General features: G+C 42.4%; 1 protein-coding gene across 1 annotated transcript in view; it reads left to right on the top strand.

Moving 5' to 3' along the window:
* Exoc4 (exocyst complex component 4) overlaps positions 1–25,183 on the top strand; it is a 695,598-nt gene that overhangs the window by 573,168 nt on the left and 97,247 nt on the right. Inside the window, exon 14 of the mRNA XM_040728511.1 lies at positions 19,491–19,669. Coding sequence (XP_040584445.1) covers positions 19,491–19,669 — 179 coding nt within the window. The remainder of the gene's footprint in view (positions 1–19,490; positions 19,670–25,183) is intronic.

Here is a 25,183-nt window from a genome sequence, read left to right as displayed (position 1 = left end):
GTGCGCGCACGCGTGCGTGCTTTAGGAGTTTACATAAAACTAGTATTTTTTTTCCTTAGATGTGTGATAGGATTCTATAGTGAAGCCATCTGCTCTTTTTTCCTTTTGAGAACCTTTAGTTACTATTTTGGTCTCTTCAATGTGCACGCATGTGTGTATATTTATAGAACCTATTATTTCTGAATCCCTTTTATAAATTAAACATTTCAGGGAATGTATTCATTTCTTTGATCTAAGTTACTGAGGTCAAGGACCTGAGACAGATGTGAATATTCCCATGTGTCCCTCTACCATAGGATCTGTGGTAATAGCCCCCATTTAGTTTCTGATATTAGTGGTATGTGTCCCCTAATTTTTTTACTCATTAGTTTATTTAGGGCAAAAGCTGTCCATCTCTTTCCAGAGAAGCATAGATAGTTCACATTTTTTACTTTATGAGTCATATAGTTTCATTTTCATCTGCTTTACTCTGCTGTTGTAGTATGAACACAACCATAGCAGATAGCACACGGATGCTGACAGCACCTGTGTTCCAGTAATACTTCATTTTAATATAGGCAGTGGGTGTGAGTTCACTGTAGATATTAATCACAAGCTCAAATTTTATAAATTTATGAATAATTAATGTTTTTGTTTTATTAATTTTTACAATGAACCTTTTTTTGTTGTTTCATTAGCTTTACCGATTAGATGCTTCATTTGTCTGAATTTTGCTTTCTGCAAACTTTAGGTTTAGTTTAATCTTTGTATAGCTCTATAAGACAGCATGTATGGGTAAGAGCTGGCATCACTAATCCTGCTTTTTCCTTTCTGATGTAGGCATTTATAGTTTTACATTCCTAAGTTCTGCTTTAGCCATGTCCTACAGATGTTGACATATTGCGTTTTCCTTATCATTCAGTTCAAAGCGTTGTCTCTTCCCCTGGTGATCCCTTTGTGAGCTGAGACTGCTTAGAAGGATGGGCCTTAAATTTCAGCTATGCGGTAATATCCCAGATACATTTTATCACTGGTTTGTATGTGATTCTTTTATGGTCACATGACACACTCCAAAATGAATTCAGTTCTTTTAAATTTATTGTCCTCGATATAATGGGCCAGAATGTCATCTGTCTTCATCACTCTTCAAAGGCATTATTGTAATGGATATATACACCTCTGTACATTGGTGATCCATACCATGATTATTATTTGAAAGATGTATGTGTAGATACATATGTATGTATAGCGCAGATGAATACATACACACATCTGTATGCACACGCAGAAGCAACCATGTTCGCCCGCATTGTTATTTAGATAGTGTCACCTGGTGAGCTGCGACGGCCACTTCCTTGCTGTCCTTCTCTCGGGCACCACAGCTTGTTGCCTGTTGTTCCACATCTGAACAGCTGCTTAATTATTCCTCTGATTTGTGGTTGGTGCATGGTCGGGGAGCTAATTCAATGCCATTTCCTCTTGCGTAGCTAAAACAAAGCCATAATTATTTTTACTCTTTTGAGGAGGCTCTCAAATTATCTGAAATATAGACAAGGGAATATTGTCTTCTTCTGACATTGCCCCATTAATCTTTAACCACCACAAAATATCCTAAGCCTGTCTCTTCAAAGAATTCTGGTTCCTTTTACTTAGTGTGACTTTTTATTTAGAAACCAAACTCTGAGCACTGGCTTTGCTCATTGCTACAAGGTGGCTTTAAATAATGATGCAATGTAGGACAGGACTTCCATGAAGGCAAATTTGCTGTAAATCTGCTAAAAAATAAAAAACTTCATAATAACAAGACAAACCAGTTTTTAAAAATGAACAAAGACTCAGAATAGACATTTCTTTAAAGAACATAATACAGATAGTTAACAGGGACACAGAAAGATCATTAGCTGACTGGAAAATACAAATCAAGCTACTGCTCCCCCAGACACCACTGGAATTTTAAAGGGTGGAAAATAATAACAAATGTTAACAAGGACATAGAGTATTGAACCCTTTAACATTCCCTCAGTGGTTAAAAGTTGCATTATCATGCAGTCCAGCTGGTCCACTTTTAGCTGTGTGCACCAAGGCAAGTGAAGACGCATCTACACAATATGCATGCAGCATACTGGCATAGCCGCACTGCTGCCACAGACCTGCAGTCCCAGCTACTCCAGAAGCCGAGGTAGGAGAGTCTCTAAAGCTAGTGCAGACCCTGGGAAACCTAGTGAGATCTTAGTTCAAAACAAGGCTGCAGAATAAGTACTTACTCAACTACACAAACACCTGAGTGAATCTGCAGTGCTGGGGAGGGGGCAAAGGTTGTGACGCACATCTCTTCAGTCTCAGTACTCAGGAGACAAATGCAAAAGAATTGTGAGTTCCAGACCAGCCTAAACTATATAGCAAGATTATGCCTCAAAAATAAACATTAAAAATTGTACACACTGTTTTAGTGACATAATAATAATTACTTTTTTTGTTTTGTTTTGTTTTTTGTTTTTTGTTTTTTTTTCTTTTTTTTTAAAGTTTTTTTTATCATTTTTTATTTTAATTTTAAATAGCTTGTTTTACATGTCAATCCCAGTTCCCTCTCCCTCCCCTCCTCCCGCACTCCCCTTCCCCCCCCTCCCTCCCACCCTATTGCCAAATCCTTCCACATAGGGGATATCTAGAGTCTGTCATTTTACTCTTGGTAGGGTCAAGGCACTCCCCTAAGAGTCCAGGCTGAGAGAGCATCTCTCTTTGTGCTATAGGCACATGAAGACAGTTTGTATACCAGGGATAGACACTGATCCACAGCTCAGGGCCCCATAGGTTGCCCAGGCCTTCTCACTGACACTCACAATTGGGGGGTCCAGATCAGTCCCATGCTGGCCTCCCCACTGTCGGTCTGGGGTCCAAGAGCACTCCCCTGTTCAGATCAGCTGTCTCTGCTGGTTTTGCCAGCCCATTCTTTGCCAATTTGCTCATCACTCCTCTCTCTCTGTCACTGGGTTCCTTGGGTTCAGTTCAGTGCTTAGTTGTGTGTTTGCCTCTGCTTCCATCAGTCACAGGATGAAGGCTCCCGGATGGTTATAGACATCAAGTTCATTATCAGGAATGGGCATTCGAGGTGGTCCCTCCACTATTGCTTAGCTTGCCAATTGATGTTATACCTTTAGATCACTCGAGGTCACTCTGGTGCCTGATCTGTCTTCGATCCTATGATTCCCTCTTCCCCCTATTCTACCCCTACCCCCTCAACTTCCTGTTCCCCCATGACCAACTCCCTTCCTCTTTACCCCCTCTATTCTTCCCAGGTCCCACTCCCCCCCACCCCTCGCCGTGTTCCCCATCAGAGGATCTTGTCTCCATCCTCTTCTCTTGGGTACTATGCATATATGCATATCTTTTAGGTTCTTTCCTGTTTCCCAGACTCTCTATCTGTGGAAGTGCAGACTGGCACTATCCTGATCCATATCTAGAATCCATATATGAGTGAGTACATACCATGTTTGTCTTTTTGCGACTGGGTTACCTCACTCAGGATGGTTTCTTCCAGTGCTATCCATTTCCCTGCGAATTTCAAGATTCCATTGTTTTTTTCTGCTGAGTAATACTCCATTGTGTAAATGTACCACATTTTCTCTATCCACTCTTCAGTTGAGGGGCATCTAGGTTGCTTCCAGGTTCTGGCTATTACAAACAATGCTGCTATGAACATAGTGGAGCAGATGCCCTTGTTGTATGAACCTGCCTCATTTGGATAAATGCCTAAGAGTGGAATTGCTGGGTCTAGTGGTAGATTAATTCCCATTTTCCTGAGGAATCTCCATACTGATTTCCAAAGAGGCTGTATGAGTCGGCATTCCCACCAGCAGTGGAGGAGTGTTCCTCTCTCTCCACATCCTCTCCAGCATAAATTTTCTTCGGTGTTTTTGATTCTAGCCATTCTGACAGGAGTAAGATGGTATCTCAGAGTTGTTTTGATTTGCATTTCCCTGATGGCTAAGGATGTTGAGCACTTTCTTAAGTGTCTCTTGGCCATTTTAGCCTCCTCTACTGAGAATTCTCTATTTAGCTCTGTACCCCACCTTTCAAGTGGATCCTTTGGTGTTTTGGAGACTTGTTTCTTGAGTTCTTTGTAAATTTTGGAGATTAGCCCTCTGTCAGATGTAGGGTTAGTGAATATCTTTTCCCATTCTGTGGCCTGCCTTTTTGTCTTTTTGACTGTGTCCTTTGCCTTACAGAAGCTTTTTAGTTTCAGAAGGTCCCATTTGTTAATTGTCGATCTCAGTGCCTGTGCCACTGGTGTTATGTTTAGGAAGTGGTCTCCTGTACCAACTCGTTGAAGAGTATCTCCCACTTTCTCTTCTAAAAGTTTCAGTGTGGCTGGATGTATGTTGAGATCTTTGATCCATTTGGACTTAAGTTTTGTACAAGGCGATAAACATGGATCTATCTGCAGTCTTCTGCATACCAGTACCCAGTTATGCCAGCACCATTTGTTGAAGATGCTTTCTTTTTTCCACTGTACAGTTTTAGCTTCTTTGTCAAAAATCAGGTGTTCATAGGTGTGTGGGTTAAAATTAGGGCTTTCGATTCGGTTCCATTGGTCTACCTGCCTATTTTTGTGCCAATACCAAGCTGTTTTCAGGACTATAGCTCTATAATAGAGCTTGAAGTCAGGTATGGTGATGCCTCCTGAAGTTCCTTTATTGTATAGGGATGTTTTGGCTATCCTGGGCCTTTTGTTTTTCCATATAAAGTTGATTAATGTTCTTTCCAGGTCCTTGAAGAATTGTGATGGAATTTTGATAGGGATTGCATTGAATCTATAGACTGCTTTTGGCAAGATTGCCATTTTTATTATGTTGATCCTACCAATCCAAGAGCATGGGAGATCTTTCCATTTTCTGGTATCTTCTTTGATTTCTTTCTTCAAAGACACAAAGTTCTTGATATACAGGTCTTTCACTTCCTTGGTTAACATTATCCCCAGATATTTGATGCTGTTTTTGGCTATTGTAAAAGGTGATGTTTCTCTGATTTCTTTCTCAGTCACTTCATCATCTGTATATACTAGGGCCACTGATTTTTTTGAGTTTACCTTGTATCCTGCCACATTGCTGAAGGTGTTTATCAGCTCTAGGAGTGACCTTGCGGAGTTTTTGGATCACTTATGTAAACTATCATATCATCTGCAAATAATGAAAGTTTGACTTCTTCTTTACCTATTTGTATCCCCTTTATCTCCTTTTGTTGTCTTATTGCTGTAGCTAGAACTTCAAGTACAATATTGAAGAGATATGGAGAGAGTGGACAGCCTTGTCTTGTTCCTGATTTTAGAGGAATTGCTTTGAGTTTCTCTCCATTTAGTTTGATGTTAGCTGTTGGTTTACTGTATATTGCTTTTATTATATTCAGGTACGTTCCTGTTATCCCTGATCTCTCTAGGACCTTTATCATGAAGGGGTGCTGGATTTTGTCAAAGGCTTTTTCAGCATCTAGTGAGATGATCATGTGGTTTTTCTTTCGCAGATTGTTAATATGGTGGATTACATTGATAGATTTTCTAATGTTGAACCATCCCTGCATTCCTGGAATGAAGCCTACTTGATCATGGTGGATGATTTTTCTGATGTGTTCTTGAATCCGGTTTGCAAGTATTTTATTGAGTATTTTTGCATCAATGTTCATGAGGGAAATTGGTCTATAGTTCTCTTTCTTAGTTGTGTCTTTGTGTGGCTTGGGTATCAAGGTAATTGTAGCCTCGTAGAAAGAGTTTGGCAGTGAGCCTCCTGCTTCTATTGTGTGGAATACTTTGACGAGTATTGGAATGAGCTCTTCTTTGAATTTCTGGTAGAATTCTGCACTGAAGCCATCTGGGCCTGGGCTTTTTTTGTTTGGGAGACTTTTGATGACTGCTTCTATTTCATTAGGGGTTATAGGTCTGTTTAGATTATTTATCTGTTCCTGATTTAGTTTTGGCAAGTGATATCTATCCAGGAAATTGTCCATTTCCTTTAAATTTTCAAATTTTGTGGAGTACAGATTTTCAAAGTATGCCCTGATGATTCTCTTGATTTCCTCAGAGACCGTTGTTATGTCCCCTTTTTCATCCCTGATTTTGTTAATTAGCATGTTCTCTCTCTGTCTTTTGGTTAGTTTGGACAGAGGTTTGTCTATTTTGTTGATTTTCTCAAAGAACCAACTCTTTGTTTCATTGATTCTTCTCAGTGTTTTCCTGGTTTCTACTTGATTGATTTCAGCCCTCAATTTGATTATTTCCTGGCGTCTGCTCCTCCTGGGGGAGTTTGCTTCTTTTTGTTCTAGAACATTCAGCTGTGCTATTAATTCTTTAGTATGACTCTTCTCCAGTTTTTTCATGTGGGCACTTAGTGCTATAAACTTTCCTCTCAGTACTGCTTTCAAAGTGTCCCATAAGTTTGTGTATGTTGTGTCTTCATTCTCATTGAAATCGAGGAAGTCTTTAATTTCTTTTTTATTTGTTCCTTTACCCAGGGATGGTGCAATTGTGCATTGTTCAATCTCCATGAGTTTGTAGGGTTTCTGCGATTTGTGTTATTGTTGAATTCTAATGTTAATGCATGGTGGTCTGATAAGATGCAGGGAGTTATTCCAATTTTTTTGTATCTGTGGAGATTTGCTATGTTTCCTATTATGTGGTCAATTTTAGAGAAGGTTCCATGTGGTGCTGAGAAGAAGGTATATCCCTTTGTATTTGGATGGAATGTTCTATAGATGTCTGTTAAACCCAGTTGGGTCATAACTTCTATTAATTCTTTTGTTTCTTTGTTAAGTTTCTGTCTGGAGGTCCTGTCTAGCGGTGAGAGCGGAGTGTTGAAGTCTCCTACTATTAGTGTGTGAGATTTTATGTGCATTTTGAGCTTTAGTAATGTTTCTTTCACGAATGTAGGTGCCTTTGTATTTGGGGCGTAGATGTTTAAAATCGAGACTTCGTCTTGATGTATTTTTCCTTTGATGAATATGAAGTGCCCTTCTTCATCTCTTTTGATTGATTTTAATTTGAAGTCTAATTTGTTAGATATTAGGATTGCTACGCCCGCTTGTTTCTTGGGGCCGTTTGATTGGAAGATCTTTTCCCAGCCCTTTACTCTGAGATAACGTCTGTCTTTGTTGTTGAGATGTGTTTCTTGTATGCAGCAGAAGGAAGGGTTCTGTCTTCGTATCCATTCTGCTAGTCTGTGTCTTTTTATAGGCAAGTTGAGGCCGTTGACATTGAGGGATATTAATGACCATTGATTGGTGATCCTTGTTTGCGCTTGATTTATTGTTAGTGAAGTTGTTTTGTGTTGTTTCTCCTCCCTTTTTCTTTTAGTGTTTTGTAAAGTATGATTATATGTTGCCTGTGTCTTTGTGAATGTAGTTATCTTCCTTGGCTCTAGGTTTTCCTTCTAGCATTTTCTGTAGAGCTGGATTCATGGATACGTATTGTTTAAATCTGGCTTTGTCATGGAATATTTTGTTTTCTCCATCTATGGTAATTGAGAGCTTTGCTGGATATAGTAGTCTGGGCTGGCATCCTTGTTCCCTTAGCGTTTGTAGGACATCTGACCAGGATCTTCTGGCTTTCATCGTTTCCATTGAGAAGTCTGGTGTAATTCGGATAGGTCTGCCTTTGTATGTTACTTGGCCTTTTTCTTTAGCTGCTCTTAATATTTTCTCTTTGCTCTGTAGGTTTGATGTTTTGATTATTGTGTGGCGAGGTGACTTCTTTTTCTGGTCAAGCCTATTTGGTGTTCTGTAAGATTCTTGTACTTTCATAGGCATATCTTTCTTTAGGTTAGGGAAGTTTTCTTCTATGATTTTGTTGAATATGTTTTCTGTACCTTTAAGTTGAAGTTCTTCACCTTCTTCTATACCTATTATTCTCAGGTTTGGCTTCTTCATGGTGTCCCATATTTCCTGGATATTTTGTGTTAAGGATTTGTTGGTTTTGAGATTTTCTTTGGTTGACGACTCTATATCCTCTAATGAGTCTTCAACACCTGAGATTCTCTCTTCTATCTCTTGTATTCTATTGGTGATACTTGCATCTGTAGTTCCGGACCGTTTACCGAGCTTTTCTATTTCCAGCATCCCTTCATTCTGTGTTTTCTTTATCGTTTCTATTTCAGCTTTCAATCCTTCAACTGTTTGAGTTGTTTCCTTAATTTTCTTGGTTGTTTTTTCTTGGTGCTCTTTAGATTCTTTGAGAGATTTGTTTATTTCTTGAATTTTTCCCCCATTTCATGGATTTTTTTTTTGTTTTTTCTTCTATTTCTTTAAGGGATTTCCTCGTTTCTTCTTTGAGGCTCTCCATCATCTTCATGAAATAATTTTTAAGGTCTGTCTCCTCTTCTTCATCTATGTAGTGCTTTTCGGGACTTGCTGGTGTTGGATCCCTGGATTCTGGTGGGGTCATGTTGGTGTTTCTATTGCTGAGTGATCTCTTATTCTGTCTTCTTCCCATCTCTTCTTCCAGTGGGTGCTGGTGGGGTCTTTCCGTCTCCACTGGTCTCCTTCCTTACTGCGGGCTGAAGCTGGGCTCCCTGGGGTTGGGGTCTTGGAGGGGCTGATCTCTTTCCTGTGTGGGCGGCTCTTCTGGCTGCTGGGGGCGGCCCCGAAGATGGAGGGGGATGGGTGATGGGCGGGCGGTCCCAGCCGGAGACCCAATCTCACGTGAAGCTGGGTTCGCTGGGTTGGGGTCTTGGAGGGGCTGATCTCTTTCCTGTGTGGGCGGCTCTTCTGGATGCCTGGAGCAGCCCAGAAGATCGTGGGGGGATGGGTGATGGGCAGGCGGTCCCCGCTGGAGACCCAATCTCACCTGAAGCTGGGCTCCCTGGGGTTGGGGTCTTGGAGGGGCTGATCTCTTTCCTGTGTGGGTGGCTCTTCTGGAAGCCGGGAGCGGCCCCGAAGATGGAGGGGGGTGGGTGATGGGCGGGCGGTCCCCGCTGGAGACCCAATCTCACCTGAAGCTGGGCTCGCTGGGTTGGGGTCTTGGAGGGGCTGATCTCTTTCCTGTGTGGGTGGGTCTTCTGGATGCCGGGAGCAGCCCAGAAGATCGTGGGGGGATGGGTGATGGGTAGGCGGTCCCCGCTGGAGACCCAATCTCACCTGAAGCTGGGCTCCCTGGGGTTGGGGTCTTGGAGGGGCTGATCTCTTTCCTGTGTGGGCAGCTCTTCTGGAAGCCGGGAGCGGCCCCGAAGATGGAGGGGGGTGGGTGATGGGCCAATAATAATTACTTAATGTTGTAAACCACCCACATATATCCATCCACATGTTGAGTATATATATGAATGTGATATGGCAGAAGATATATCCTTATTTGCTAATATGGAAGTATTAAAGTAATGCTACATCCTTGAATGTGGATGAACTCTGAAGATATGATACATGAAAGGAAACAGTGACTCTGGATATGAGTAGAGATTACACATGAATTTCCAAAATAAGGAAATCCATAGAGATGGAAAGTAAATTCTGTGTTACTCAAAGCTGGGGCGAGTGTGGAAGGTAAAGTGTACAGAACATCACAGGTCACTGAGTCTAGTGTTTTGTGTCCAATAAACAAGCAGGCATCCCCATCCACCCATGCCTTCACTGCAGCCATGCTGAACTTCTGGCTGTTACCCCTGAATGAGTAGAATACCAGAAACCCTGTTATCTCTTTAACAGGAAAAATATAATAAAATGAATAGTGTCCTCGGTCTCTAGCAAAATGCAAGAAAGAAAGGTGTTTCCCCACATATGACTGCCATGTCCCCTTCCCAGTTCTGACTCTACACTGCACAGCTTCATCTAGCCAGTCAAAAGTACTGTATGTGTCAGACAGACAGACAGACAGACAGACAGACAGACCAACAGACAGACCAACAGACAGACCAACAGACAGAGACAGAGACAAGGTACATGTGTCTGTGGAAGCTACTGGTTGACATCAAGTGTCTTCCCAAATTGCGCCCATCTTATTTTTAGAGACAGGGTCTCACAAACCTCGCCAGTCCAGGTACACTGTCTGGCCAGCAGGCCCCAGGCATCTCCCTGTGTCTGCCTCCACAGCACTAGGTACACAGGCATGTGTTGCTCTACCTACCTTGTTTACATGGATGCTGGAGATCTGAACTAGGTCCTCACGCCTGCACAGCAAGCACTTTGCCAGCTTAGCCATCTCCTCAACCCCCACTCTGTTTGTTTTTTAAGTGGCGGAAGAACAATGGGTGAGGAAAAAATGGAAAATTACTGTAACCATTGAAAGAAGAGAGGATTAATTATTTACTAAAAATAAGAACTACCTCCTCACATGATGGTTCATCAAGAAACACATGGGTGAAAATTGTTGAAGGTTAGACTTGGAAAAAAATAATATTGTAATCAAGGTAACTGAATAGTTCTATTACTTTTCTGTGTATGAGTGTTTGGTGAAGATGATTTCAGAAAAATAAAATTTGAAAACCTGAATAAAGAACCATCAGTAATACTATATCCCCATCATTTTTGACAAAAACAAATTAAAATGCTGAAGATTGAGCTATTGTAAACAGCAGAAGTACTAAAACAGAGGTGTCATTGTCACATCTGAAAAGAAGCAGTCAGTAGTTTTAGGAATCTAGGCAAATGGCCTGGCCTCCTACAACTTTTGTTGGTTTATACTCTGCCAGATAATATCTCAGTGATTTTTAATAGTTATATTAACATGCTTCAGTTTCTTCACCTACACAACAGAATCATCCAATCACCATGCCAAAGAATCCAATTAATTCTCAATAGCATTAATATAGGCATCCTGTTGAATCTTAGATAAATCCCAGTGCTACCTGGGAAACCCACTTCAGGTACTTCTCTCACAGTGAACTTCATGCAGATTGGCTCCCTGGGTTAATGAGGATCTGAGTACCACACAGGAGATGTTAAGGTCTTAGGGACTTGTACCAGTGACTGCTGACCAACACAACTTAATGGCTCTTTTTTGTAAACATCATATAATATTAGATAATATACATTCACCCAGTGAAGAACATTTTGGTTGCTTCCCAGTTTTGGTCATTATGGGTAAGCTACTAGAAATAACCATGCATGAGCTTTTGGATGGATATAACATTTTGGCTAAATCAGGAGTGGATTATTGGGTCATGAAATGTAAGTATTGTTTAGTTTAATACAGTTTGTCAGAGACCACTGAGATGTCTTTCACTGTTGCTGTAACACTTAGGTTTCCAGAGCTAGAGAGATGACTCTTTGGTTAAGAGCACTGGCTGCTCTTCCAGAGAGCCTCACTTCAATTCCCAGCAACGATATGGTGGCTTACAACCATCAGTAATGATATCTGGTGCCCTCTTTGGGCATGCAGGCAGACATGCAGACAGAATACTGTGTACATAATAAATACACCTTTAAAAAATTAGATTTCCACCAACAGTGAGAGTTGTTGTTTCCCATACTGTGATGGCTACTTTTGTCAACTGACAAGTCTAGAATCACCTGAAAGTCTTTTTTAAAATTCTTTTTATTTATTCTCTGTGTCTTTCACATCATGAGTCTCTATTCCATTCACTTCCCCATCCCTGTATATCTGTCCTCTGCCCTTGCAACCCCCCCCCATAAAATAAAATGTAAGAAGAAAAAAGGAGAAATCTTGTCTGACACAGTGAGTCACAAAGTGAACCCTTTTATTCTTGTATCTTTACTTGCAAGTGCTCATTGGTCTGGTTTGAGGTCTCTGGTTTCTGCTACACTGACTTAAATGCTGGGCCCTCACTGGGTCCTTTTGGATATTCTGTAGTCGCTCTGTGTCGTGGGGATCCTGTAACTCTGGGTCTGCAGGACCTGCCCATTCCCATGCTCCAGTGGGTCTTAGATAGATGGATGTTGGGGTGGGCCAACTCATAGCTGTGGTTCTGGGCCTGGGTGGTTTTGCACGGTTGTCAGCCTTCCAGCTCTCTCATCTTTACCACCAGGGTGAGCGCTCCAGCATTGCCCTGACCAGTTCACCCCTCGCAGTGATGAGCAAGGGGAGAGGCCAGTTCCCCTGCTTTCATACCCCCAGGGTCGGCTCGCCCTCACCTGCACCTTCAGGGCCAGCTCTACAGTGTTGCCTAGGGAAGGTGCAGGGCCTGCCTACTCTCCAGAGTGCTGTATCTGGTGAGGAGCAGAGACAGCTCTCCTTCTCGTAAGACCTCAGGGTCAGCTCTCCCACCCGCCACAGATGGCGAGGGACAGGAAGGGGGCATCTTTCCCCATCTACACCACCATATGACAGATGAGGGCCAGGGCCAGATCACCTATGCTCGTGTTCTTGGGATCATTTCCCCCCATCCCCATCAACAGTGTTGCAGCCAGTGAGGGGCAGGGCCACCTGTGTGCAGTTCTTCCCTCTCTGCCTATCAGGAGCCATAGATACCAACACAGCCTATGACTGCATCAGGACCATGAACCCAGACATGGGCCCGGCATCATCCCAGGCCAGACATCACAATGGCTCTGGGTAGTAGTCAAGCCACCCACCTCAGCCCGTCTCCACTGCTTTCTCCATACAACACATTTGCTGCCGTAATAGTACCCATCTGCCCAGCACCACGAGGCATCAGGCAGGCCTGTGTCTTCTCCTCGGCGCCTGGGACAGTCTACTGTGGGCCTGCATGTGGGTCTCCTGTCTGTTCGTTCCATCATGGCTCTGGGCAGGATCTGATACACATTCTTAATCATAGCTTATACTCACATCTTAGAAGGCCATGTTTCTACTCAGTACAGAGTAACTACTCATCATGTAAAGGGATTCTTTGCTTTACCCATCTGCAGGAGGGACCCAAAGTCTCTTGAGTCATTGCATTCAAGTATGGGGTCTTCCCAACCCTCTGCCACACCCATAAGGATGGTTATTATTTAAAAATAAAGAAACAAACATGTAGAAAGGAGGGCTGTAGGGAGACGGAACCCTTGTCCATGTAGTCAACATTAATAAAATAGTAGTAAAAGCACAAGCAGTCATGGTTGCCGCCTGTCTGGGCATGCACAGGCTCCACTGTTGTTTGTGCTCTGATAACAAGACAGCTGGGGGAAGGACCCTGTCCTGCAGCCACCTGCTCCATATGGCCCTTGCATGCTGCTGCTGCCTCAGCTGGCCAGATCTCTCCCCTGATATTTGCTAACCTTTGTTCCCTGAAGACCTGAATTCCTAATGACCCTGCCGGTGTCTGGGTGCCATTACTATACCATGCTGTTTACTGTGAACATGAAATTACTAAGAGCAGTCCTGTGGATCCAGCATTATCCTGTCCATCCTATTGCATTGAGGCAATTTACTTTCTCCCTGAAAAACCAGGTCACTCCTGCTCGGCATCTAAATAACCTCTTTGTCTGTCTGTTGGTTCAGTCGTGCAAGAAGTTCAAAGCGGCCTGATGACAAGCTCTCCTTCCAACCAAATGCAGCAGAAGCATTCCTTCCTGGGTAGCTCCAGGCTGGCTTAGCCCAAAGCTAAAGGGGAAAGACCAAAAGTTCCATGAATAATGAGAAAAGGGATCCTTTCTACTTTTAATCCTGAATCCCCAGGCTCATTTTTTCTTGTCGTTAAGGGATACAGTGTGATTGGTCTTTGGGCCAGGTATCCCAACACACCAACACTGTAAGTAGCTTCCCAACTGGTAAGAGCTGAACTCTGCCCCAGGCCATCTCACTGCTCTACATTGCCAGCTACATCTGGATGATTGAGTGCATGACTGGAGATGGGAAGGCCTGCAGTCTGCACTGTTCCCCTTCTGGTCAGCATCATTATTAAACAAGATGCTGTGACTAGGACGAAGACCCTGAGTAGACCTAACAGAGGGACTGGTATAAATCTTTCAGGCAAGAAAGGCAACCCCATGCCCCAGGTTCCTGTTACACGTGGGCCTGGCAGACCAGGAAGGAAGGAGTCTGTCTGCATGGTCACTAGCATGGCCTTTGCCCTTCCCTGTACTTACTCTGGCACAGTGGGGCTTGCCCTTTAGCCAGTGTGTCCCAGGATCTGGGGCTGTCACCTCCAAGCTAAGCTCCGCACTAGGAAAGAGCAGAGAAAGATCACGGAACAGGCACAGGCAGAGAGACAGAAATGGGTGTGTGCCAGCGCCGGTACAGCCCAGATCTTCCAATCAATGACTTTTGAAATCATTTATGTTTCTTTCATAACTCCATGTGGCCTGCTGAAAACGCAGATTTTTTTCTCTTCCTTTCAGTAGATAACAGAATTATTTAAGATCTAAATGGAGACAATTTTGTGCATCCTTTGCAAAATTCTTTGAAATGAATTCTTGTCAGATAGGCTTCTTTAAAGATTATAATTGTGTGGTAAAATTAAGTTAAACAGATTTAACACTCTTGGCAAAATTCTCTTAAATGAATCCTTCTCAGATCAAGGTCTTTAAAGATTTTTTCTAAAGTGTGGTAAAATATAAGCTTAAGAGGCTTACCACACTTCTTCAGGTTCAAGGGCTGTGTGGGCTTGTTGGCCAACTGGCTATGAAGGGGACTCCTCCCTAGAGATCAGTTCTTTACCATAGGAGTTGTGAGTTCTCCTTTCTGTCCCTGGCTATACATCATGTCATCTCTGCACAATGATGAGGGAAGCCCTGTTACTACCAAGAACCTGTTACCTCACCTTCTCAACACAAGTATTCTGTTGCCCATGGCTTTCAAAAGTATATCTTCATTAAATAATATACTTTCAAAATAAGAAGACAAATACTGTAAAAATTCATATCTCAAAAGAGGCAATAATTCTTATCTAGATATCAATAGCCAGTATTGTGGTTGTGAGCTATTTTCTTTTTTTTTAATTTTTTTATTTTATTTTCCAGTTTGAATTTAGAAACAAGGTTGCTTCACAAGTCAGTTCCAGGTCCCTCTCCCTTTCCCTCCCCTCCTCCCGTGCCCTCCCCCCAACCCCCCCCCGTTATCCCCTCATTCCCCCAGGGAGGGTGAGGCCCTCCATGGGGGTGTCCATAGTCTGTCATTTCATATAGGGCAGGGCCTAGACCCTTCCCCAAGAGTTCAGGGTGAGAGTGGCTCTCACATTGTTGGATGGGAGTCCAAAGTCCGTGTGTATACTCGGGATGGGTACTGATCTGCTGCCCAAGGCTCAATAGATTACCTAGGCCTCCTCACTGACACCCAGATTCAGGGGGTCTTGATCAGTCCCATGCTGGATTCCCAGGCTGATGCCTGGGATTCAAGAGTTAACCTTTGTCTGGTCAGCTGTTTCTGGGGTTAAACCAGCCCAGTCTTAATCCCTTTGATCATCAGTCCTCCCTCTCTGTTACTGGCTTTCTTGAGTTCAGCTCAGTACTTAACCAAGGGAGTCTGCCTCTTCTTCCATCAGCCACTAAATGAAGTTTCTGTTTCCCAGACTCTCTGGCCATGGGATTGTAGGCTGGCACTCCCCAGGTCTATGTCTAAAATCCATATATGAGAGAGTACATGCCATGTTTCTCTTTTTGTGACTGGGTTACCTCACTCAGGATGGTTTCTTCTAGTGTCATCCATTTGCCTGCGAATCTCAAGATTCCATTACTTTTTTCTGCTGAATATTACTCCATTGTGTAGATGTACCACATTTTCTCTATCCACTCTTCGGTTGAGGGACATCTAGGTTGCTTCCAAGTTCTGGCTATTACAAATAAAGCTGCTATGAACATAGTGGAACAGACATCTTTGTTGTATGAATGGGCATCTTTTGTATATATGCCTAAGAGTGGAGTTGCTGGGTCTTGTGGTAGGTTTATTCCCATTTTTCTGAGGAATCTCCATACTGATTTCCAAAGTGGCTGAACCAGTTGGCACTCCCACCAGCAATGGAGGAGTGTCCCCCTTTCACCACATCCTCTCCAGCATAAATTGTCATTGGTGTTTTTGATTTTAGCCATTCTGACAGGAGTGAGATGGTATCTCAGAGTTGTTTTGATTTGCATTTCCCGGATGGCTAAGGATGTCTCAGCCATTTTAGTCTCCTCTATTGAAAACTCTCTATTTAGTTCTGCAGCCCACTTTTTAATTGGGTCCTTTGATGTTTTGGAGACTTGCTTCTTAAGTTCTTTGTAAATTTTGGAGATCAACCCTCTGTCAGATGTGGGATTAGTGAATATTTTTTCCCATTCTGTGGGCTGCCTTTTTGTCTTGCTGACTGTGTCCTTTGCCTTACAGAAGCTTCTCAGTTTCAGTAGGTCCCATTTATTGATTGTTGATCTCACTGTCTGTGCTACTGGTGTTATGTTCAGGAAGCTGTCTCCTGCACCAATTCGTTCAAGGGTACCACCCACTTTCTCTTCTAAGAGGTTCAGTGTGGCTGGATTTATGTTGAGATCTTTGATCCATTTGGACTTAAGTTTTGTGCATGGCGATAAACATGGATTGATCCGCATTCTTCTACATGCCAGTCTCCAGTTATGCCAGCACCATTTGTTGAAGATGCTTTCTTTATTCCATTGTATATTTTTAGCTTCTTTGTCAAAGATCAGATGTTCGTATGTGTGTGGGTTAATACCCGGGTTTTCAATTCGATTCCATTGGTCTACCTATCTATTTTTGTGCCAATACCAAGCTGTTTTCAGGACTATAGCTCTATAAATAGAGCTTGAGGTCAGGGATGGTGATGCCTCCGGACGTTGCCTTGTTGAACAGGGTTGTTTTGGCTATCCTGGGTCTTTTTCTTTTGTTTTTCCATACAAAATTGATTTTTGTGTCCTCCCGTCTCCTTTCCTGGGGTTCCTAGGTTACACTGTGTATGCCATGCAATTGTTTATTTGACCCAACTGTGTATCATCACTAAAAATAAGCTACCCCAAACATTTCCTGTTCTATTAAGAGTTCTCCGCTGAATAGTGTAGATGTGGTACAATTTAATAAATCGGAGAGTGGAGAAAATAAATCTGCAGTCAGGCAACTTTAGCCACCCCACTAAGATTATTGTAGCACATAAAAATCTTCCACCAGGCTCTTTCACTCATACACAAACCCTCAAAGGAATGATTTTGTATGGGAAATGGTTATAGCTGTCAATCAGTTATTCTCCATGTCATGATCTCTATGTGTCTTCCAGGTTGTTAGGGGGTGATTATGGGTTCCTGTCAAATGAGATGTCTACTATGTATTCAACATGAGGCAGTTTGTATTTTTCTAAGTCTATTGCTTTCCTGTCTGAGGAGGTTAAGCAAATCTCAGTGATCCAGAGGGAAGAGGACTAGCATCCAGTGCAGGGAGCAGGCACAGACATGCCTGGGGCACATAGACCTGCACAACTGGATTAGACTTCTGCATAAATACACTTGTCTTGATTGTCACATTCCACCCAAGTTAGACCTGCATGCATAAAAATGGCTCCAAGCCTGGATTTCAAAGCTCTTTGTCTCCCCTGTTGCTCTTTAACCACCCAGCTCAGACAATTTTTGTGTTATATCTATCAAGATGATTAAGGGACTGGAAATTTGATTTGTAAGGACATACTGAGAAAAGTAAATATTTGCAACCTGGCCCAAGGGAAGATATTATAGATGTTTTCTATCCTCACATCATGAAGAAGACTTGGTTTTGCTTTTCCCAATAAGTGGATTTTAGGGACAGTAAAATATAGAGGAAGTTTTCTGAGGATGATCTCACTTATGCTGATTGGATGATTGTATCAGTTGAAAATTGCATTTAGCAGCCACTAGCAAAGTAGATACCCACAGCTTAAACAAAGAGGTCTTCATTTTCTCTTCTCTGACATGAGGCCTAGAAGAGTGTTGTCTGGGACTGAAGTGTGGCACCTCTAAGGTCACAGTATGCTTGAACCATCTTTCCTTTAGGCTCCATCGTCCTTAGCAGTGACTTCCACTTGCAAAGTCTCCTATTGTTTGAGAAGAGTCACTTTAGCTCAGTTGGTATGCCTACATGCCAGAAAGGGAATAGACAAAATTAGTCCTTGCCTACCATGATCGCTCCAGAGAGCTTTCCCTGTGCAGCTCAGACTTCATATCACATGGCACTCAGTACCACATTTGCAAGTTAATGAGATTGTTTGTTTCAGTGTTCTGACATTGGGCACACTTTCAACCACAATAATATGAAGGTAGGACTAGAATAATGACCACTAGGTAGGAGAGCAGTGATTTCTATCACAGTAATTCACCTCTAAAGTAACTGTAGTGCTAGAAGGTTCCGTTTGTAATACTACCCCTTGAGACTTAGTTCCCTCTGCTCCCACTCTTACCTGTTTAAGTGCATTTATCAACACATACCTTAAGTTGATTTAAGTAAGTAGCTTTCTCAATGGCCCTAAGAAAATAATAACTACAATGTTATGATTCCTATTAGATCCCAAGCATTGTGTTCTCATGTAAATATTCCTGGGCAGGGGATGAGAACAGAGAATACAGGATTCACTACAAGTTGCTGGTGGTGAAACTGGGGGATGGCCATTGGGTTTGGTAAAATTCTGATTTCAGGAATATTGGTATTTTCCCACTGAAAAGTTTTCAGAATCACCTCACCTAATCCTCACTTTACTTCAGAAGAAGTCAGTACCATTCCCACCAGATGCATCACCCGTAGAAGTCTGTCATCCTACCTCCAGCACGCAGCAGACCAAGGCTTCACACCTGGGTTTCCCAACTTTGAAGCCGGAGCACGATTTTTACCCAAATGTCACTTGGAAACTAGTTGGATGTGGGTCATTTGGGGAGTCAATCACCCCAGTATCTTTTCTCAGATCACAGGGAGAGTTTGTCAGCACTCAAGTCTCATATGCACAGTCCAATGAGCTTTAATGCTCCGTTAGCCACAACTTATCCAAATCAGCCAATCACCTGTAACTTTTCCTTTCAAGAACATAACCATCTGTTGAAATGAAATTAATCTTGAGCAATGGCTTAGTGTCAGACATCTTTAACAGCACTTAATTCAAAGTGTGGTTTCTGTCACAGTGAACACCTGCCCTAGTGCTGTATCTTAAGTGCCTATATGTCCATTAAGAGTCTTTTTATTGTATTTTATGTTGCTATTCACTATGTACTCAAAGACTAAACAGTGGCTTTGCATTTAAATAGAGCCCTCACTAAGGTGAACTTAGAAAAGGCTCCGGTACCTCTTTCAACCTCCTCTGGTGTCAGCTCTGTGTATCCACAACCTCACTCCTAGTCATCGCTTCCGATTTCAGCAGCAGTCTCTCACCTCTCCCTCTCTTCCTCTCTCCCTCCACCCCCTCCCCACTTAGAAGAAAGATTTGTGAAAATAGAGCAGGTCATTTTCCGAAAGTTATCCCTGCCGTGTCTGGTCATGTGGTCTCCAGAGTGTGTAACTTTCTCACACCCTAAGAACATCTGAAGGCAGTTGGCTCTGGGAAGCCCAGTGAGTTAAAGGTCCCTGCATTGCGCTGCTTTGTTCCTAGATTTTCTGTCACAGCATAGATTACTGCTTATATTTTATTTGCTTCAGATTCTTTCTGAAATAAGTGAATGAAACATACTAAGCAGTAAGGGAAGTGTGGCTTTGATTTGTTTTTCAGGGCAGCTTTCGGCAAGGAGTCAGAAGTTCTAATTGGGAACCTTGGTGACAAACTGATTCCTCCACAAGACATTCTCCGTGACGTCAGTGACCTCAAAGCCTTGGCCAACATGCACGAAAGCTTGGAATGGCTGGCCGGCCGAACAAAGTCAGCTTTTGCCAACCTCTCTACGTCCCAGAGTAAGTGCCTAGGAGGGTGGCAACTGCCGGGTGATTGCAGAGCTAATCCGAGTACTTCCATCTGGAACATGAGTGTGCGTGCTCATCATCTGATGGAGCATGCCCCATTAGAGCCCCATTTGTTCACACTGCATAACTCTTACCTTGAGATTCTGGGGAAGAACTCATCTTAGCTTCCCTCTGTGGAGTACGAGAAGGCAAAATGGATCATGTCACATGACTTCATACTAAACCCTAGAAACACAACACACTGTGAAAAGAAAATACTGATTCTCAAGAACAGAAAGCAATTCCTTTTTGTCTTCATTCCAGAAACTTCTCTTAGAGCCTGAGTGCATGGCTACATTCTTCCTCTAACTAGATAAAAGTTAATAAAAACTGTCTTAAAAAGAGAATAATAGAAGTGATTTAAATAGAAAATAGATGTAATAAGTATGACAATTATTCAGGAAAAGAGAAAGATGAACGCTAACAGTTATAGGTTTCTAAGAAATTGAGGATTGGGGTAGGAAATAAAAATGAGAGCCCTTTCATCAAGGACCGATTTTTTAAAGAAAAATAATTAGAAAACCTTAAGGCTATAAAATAAATGCTTTTTATAAAGATTATTTTTCTGTATATGCGATTTTCCTGCATTTGTGTATATTTACTGGGTGTGTGTGAGCGCATGTGCATGCGTGCACGCCTAGTACCTGTGAAGCCCAAAACAAGGTGTGGGGTTCCCTGGGACTAGAGTTTTAGGTGGCTATGAGTTCCCATGTAGGTTCTGGGAACACAGCCCAGCCCAGACCCCTCTGCAAGAGCAGCACGTGCTGGGACATCACCCTAGCCACTAATAAATGCTTCTTAGAAAGCAGCAATTCATCATGAATATTCTAGAATGCACGATGTAAAGGAGAGCTGAGGAACACTGTGGATAGAGAAGAGAGCAAGTTTAGATGTGCAAGAGGAGGCATAGAAGCAAAATAAGGAAACATAAACTCTTGGCAGGAAGAGAGCAGTGAGATTATCTCTGTCCTGTTAGGGCTAGCAATCAGATGGTCATTAGGAAGAAACTGCCCGTGTTTATTGTGACTGTAAACTTTGGAATCAGTTATTTATTATCAGTGTCCTTTGAGATGCTATTATTTTTTGAGTAACCACAGTTGCAGTATAGAAATTGAAAGTCACAGAGATAAATTGGTCCGTGAAACACAGGCCCGCGGCCAGAGTTTGTGAGACCCCTCGAAGGCTCATTGCTTGTGCCCTCTGGTGCTGATCCTGTCCCCATGCTCACAGTTGTGGGGAGCAGAAGGGGAGGGCAGCAGAAGCAATGTGCAGGTAGGAATCATATCATGTTCTCTGACTTTCACTTGAAAGGTATAGTCTTCACTTATACTTTTATTTTAAAATGTTGTTTTATCTAATTAACAATTGCACATGTCTAGTCTCAGAAATTTGTACAAATAGGAAATGTACCTGTTTGGGCCTGGTATTACATTTGAGCAGTCTGCATAAAGAGTTATCTGTGGAAGGCCACTCCAGCTTTACAATCCCGTAACCACAGTTCTGCTGCATGCAGCCTCTGAAACCATCCCTTTTCTCTCCCAGCCACTCTGCTCTTCCTCTCCAAAAAGTCAAGGTTAACCTCCTCTGTGCTAACTACAAACAGCTCTGAAAGGGTACCAGGTGTCTCTTTTCATGGTTTCTTTTCGCTCTTGTGAATGCAGGTATATCTCCCCCATGATGTTTAGAAGGGATATGCTTGTTTGCTGGCATATATACACAAATATCTAATATTTTATAATGCATTTCTTTTTATTTTGGGTGGCATACCATGCTAGATTTCTAGTTTGTCCTTTCCCAAAGGGTTTCACAAGACAAAACAATTTGCAGCTAGCCACTGAGTGATTCAGACAAGATAAGCTAACTGATGCCAACTGTTCTCTAAAGGAGAAAGATGCTCTCCAAGTTACACTTAACTTTGTAATTGCTCAATTTAGCTGTTGTGTTCGTGTCACTGAGAGTACCCAGTGGAGATGATGTCTAATTCATGTCTTTAATCATCTCTGTTATTCTGACAAAGATCTCTTCTACTACGCCCATTAGTGCTTCTAGTGAGCTTGGTTCCATTTGATAATACAAGTTGCAGCCTCTCAGCTCCTTTCAGGGTGATTATTCCACCCAGTGAGTGATTTAACTAACTGTCAGCATTTTTAAGATCAGTTCAAAACCCAAGTGAACTATAATCACTACTTCTGGTGTCTTTGCTAAAACAAAGCACCAAGCAAACCTGATTTATCTCGCTAGCGTCAGCCCAGTTCACCCCCACTTGCCAGGTCTGTGAATTCCCACTGGTGTTTGTCATCTGAACAAAGAAGAAGATTCTGTTATTGGCCTACTTTGATTGTTCCATGTCAGTGTGACTCTACACCGGTGTCTAAAAAGGGACAGTTCTTTATTATTGTTTGGAAAAGTGGACCAAAAAATTACATCATCTTAAGTATTTCCAAGCCAATTTCTTGTTCTATACCCTGGTAACTATTTGCTGTGATAAATGTCATGTTGCATTAAACTCACATTACAAGTGTAATGGACTAGAGACGGCTGGCAAAAAAAATTTCTTTTTTTTTAATTTTTAATTTTTTATCCTATGTGCATTGTTGTTTTTACCTGTATGTATGTCTGTGTGAGGGTGTCAGATCTTGGAGTTGATAGTTGTGAACTGCCATGTGGGTGCTGGAAATTGAACCTGGGTCCTCTGAAAGAGTGGTCAGTGTTCTTAACTACTGAGCCATCTCTCCACCCCCCCAAAAAAACATTTTCATATTAAACATCTCTTTAGTCAAGTACAGCAGGATCCTTAACCACCAAAAACATGTTCTGGCCTCCTGAGAAAATTATCATCTATTGGTGGCAAAGTATGATTGGTCACATAATGTCCAGGAGATCAGAGTGAATGACATCCCCAAGGGTGATTCTTTTCTATTTCTTTTAGTATTTTCCTAAGTGTCCCTGTCTTCTTTGCACACTGAGGGGTCTCCTCCCTCTCCCCTCTATGCTGACTGCAGAACACATTGCTTTTCCCTTGGGACTTTACAGTCCATGGTCGCCGTTCCGTCTCCTGAGAGGATTCTGCCCAAACTTCTCTGCATCTGTTCCCTTCAGATTGTTCCTCGCTTGGACAATAGAGAGATAACTCATCCATAAAGAGATCTTGTTGCTCTTGCAGAGGAACTGAACTCAGCACCCACATCAGACAGCTCCCAACTGCCTGCACCTCTGACTCCAGGGGACCCCACCTCCTCTCCTGGAGCCTGTGTGCTCATGTGCCGTGTGCACACGTGAATGTAGCACAGCTTGGGTATGGAGGTCAGAGGACAGCTTGTTGAAGTCAGTTTCCTCTTTCCCCGGGTGCGCTCTGGTGATCTAACTCAAGTCATCAGGCTTGTTGACAAGGCAGCTGGGCATGGGGTATTCGTGGTGGACATGTCTACACATTTGCCACCATTTGCCACTCTATTGACTTTTTGCTTTTCAGAAGCTTTTAAGCTTAAGCTTACTGCAGCCCCACTTGTCTGTTTTCGCCTTGATTTCCTGTTGAAAAGATTGTGCTTTCTACAGTGTGCTTGCCGTCTTTGTTGAAAATCTTTTCATTGTAAGCTCCTGATTTTATTTCTCCACTCTCCACATGGATGTGTCAGTTTCAGAAAGCAGATACACAGACCTGAAGGAGAGACTGCAGGGCATGCTCTTCCCAGGTTGCTTTCTCACAGAGTCCCTGTGTTCAAATCTCTAAGATTAAGGTTCTATAGCTTCCTTGGTTATATACTGCACTGTGCTACTTAAGCTAAAGTACTACTTAGGAGGCCTTATTTTTCTATTAAGACTATCTCAGTCCTTTAGTGTTATGTTCTATTCAAAAAAATCAGTGCTCAGTATTTTCTCTTTAAAATGTTATCTAAAGGGCTGGAAATGTATTTGCCTAGCATGCACAAAAACAAGGTTCAATCCCCAGGATTGAACAGGAATTGTAACACTGGCCTGTAATTCCGAAATCCAGGAGTTGGAGACAAAGGGTCAGAAGTTCAAGGTCATCTTCAGGTTCTTAGTTTTGATCATCATTTTCTTCTCATACCTCAACAACATTTCTATGCCTTAGGTACATGGAATTATTGCATCTATTTCTTTTGAAATTCATCTGAGTTATAATCAGTGTTAATGCACCACCCTTTATTTCTGTTTTACAAACATTTTCCAATTGAGGAACTTGCTGTGCTGTGTAATATAGTCTAGATATTTCACTGTGCCACACTGTATCCGCCAGCCTATATGGCTATTTTAATTAAGTTAAAATGTCCTTTTCTCTTTTGGCCACTTTACTGTCATCAGCTCATTCTGTTGAGCATTGCTGTGGCTCCTCATCCCCCCACTGATGTTTTTAGCAGTAACAGTCCATATACTCTGCCCTTGCAGTGTACTCACAATGCCTTCCTGGCTGTCTCGAAACCTGAGTAACTATATGAACTGTTCAACCCCTAAATCACATGTGCACCCCAACAGAGATGTATGTTATTTGCCCTCTTTTTTTTCTAAGCTGGTTTTTCCGTTGATGTTTATAGATGCTAAAAGGGAAGGTGTGAGTGATCACATAATCTCAGGAAACATGATGATGAAACCCCTAGAGTATGCCTCTCTACCGAATCTACGAAGATTTCCAATGTATTGACTTGGCTACAACAGCAGTAGAGCTTATCAGACATGTTTCTCATGGGAATCCTCTCGCTGCAAGGTGCTCGTAGGCCTTCCCCATGAGCCAGCTTCTTGGCCTCACAGTTCAGTGCCATAGCGCTATTACTGGTTTAATGGCTCATGTCTCTCCAATCCTTGTCGGGCACAGATGTTCCACAGTTGCAAGGACTTAATTTCTTACTCATGACAAATTTGTACAACCCCAGGTGACTTCTCTTGTAATCTAATTATTTCGCTCTTCAGTTGTTTTTTTAACGTTGATGTCAGGCAATATAAGGTGGCCCACATTTCCTGTTTGTTTTCTTAAACCTCGGTTGTCCTGGTGACTCCTTCCCTTCCCTCTAGTTCATCTCACAGTCGTCAAGGAGACCAGGCAGTCAGATACCACAGTCACGCTAATAGAGGCATCTTGGAGCTCTTAAGTCAGCTTTTATTAAAGTAAAAATAAATGGTTTCATATTTTCAGACTTCAGATTTCAAAGACAGCACAGAGAGCCCCCAACCGCCTCATTCCCAGATGCCCACTTTGTTAACATCTTCCATTAAGATAGACTATTTGTCTTGACTAATGAGCTAATACTGATACATGGCTATTAACTAAAGTCTATAGTTAAGTTTTCTTAGTTTTAGTCTAGTGTTCTTCTTCTGTCCTGGGAGCCTGTCCAGGATATCATAGTACATTTAGCCATCATGTCTCCTTTGGTGCGTGAAGACTGATGGTTTCCTACACTTCCCTTACGATTATTCATTGTTGTCAGTTATTGCTTGAGAATGCCATACATT

The sequence above is a fragment of the Mesocricetus auratus genome, unplaced genomic scaffold (genome assembly GCF_017639785.1).
Source record: "Mesocricetus auratus isolate SY011 unplaced genomic scaffold, BCM_Maur_2.0 Super-Scaffold_100019, whole genome shotgun sequence".
In the NCBI taxonomy this organism is placed as follows: Eukaryota; Metazoa; Chordata; class Mammalia; order Rodentia; family Cricetidae; genus Mesocricetus; species Mesocricetus auratus.
The sequence above is the reverse complement of the archived record's forward strand: the minus strand, read 5'-3'. Positions and strand labels throughout refer to the sequence as shown.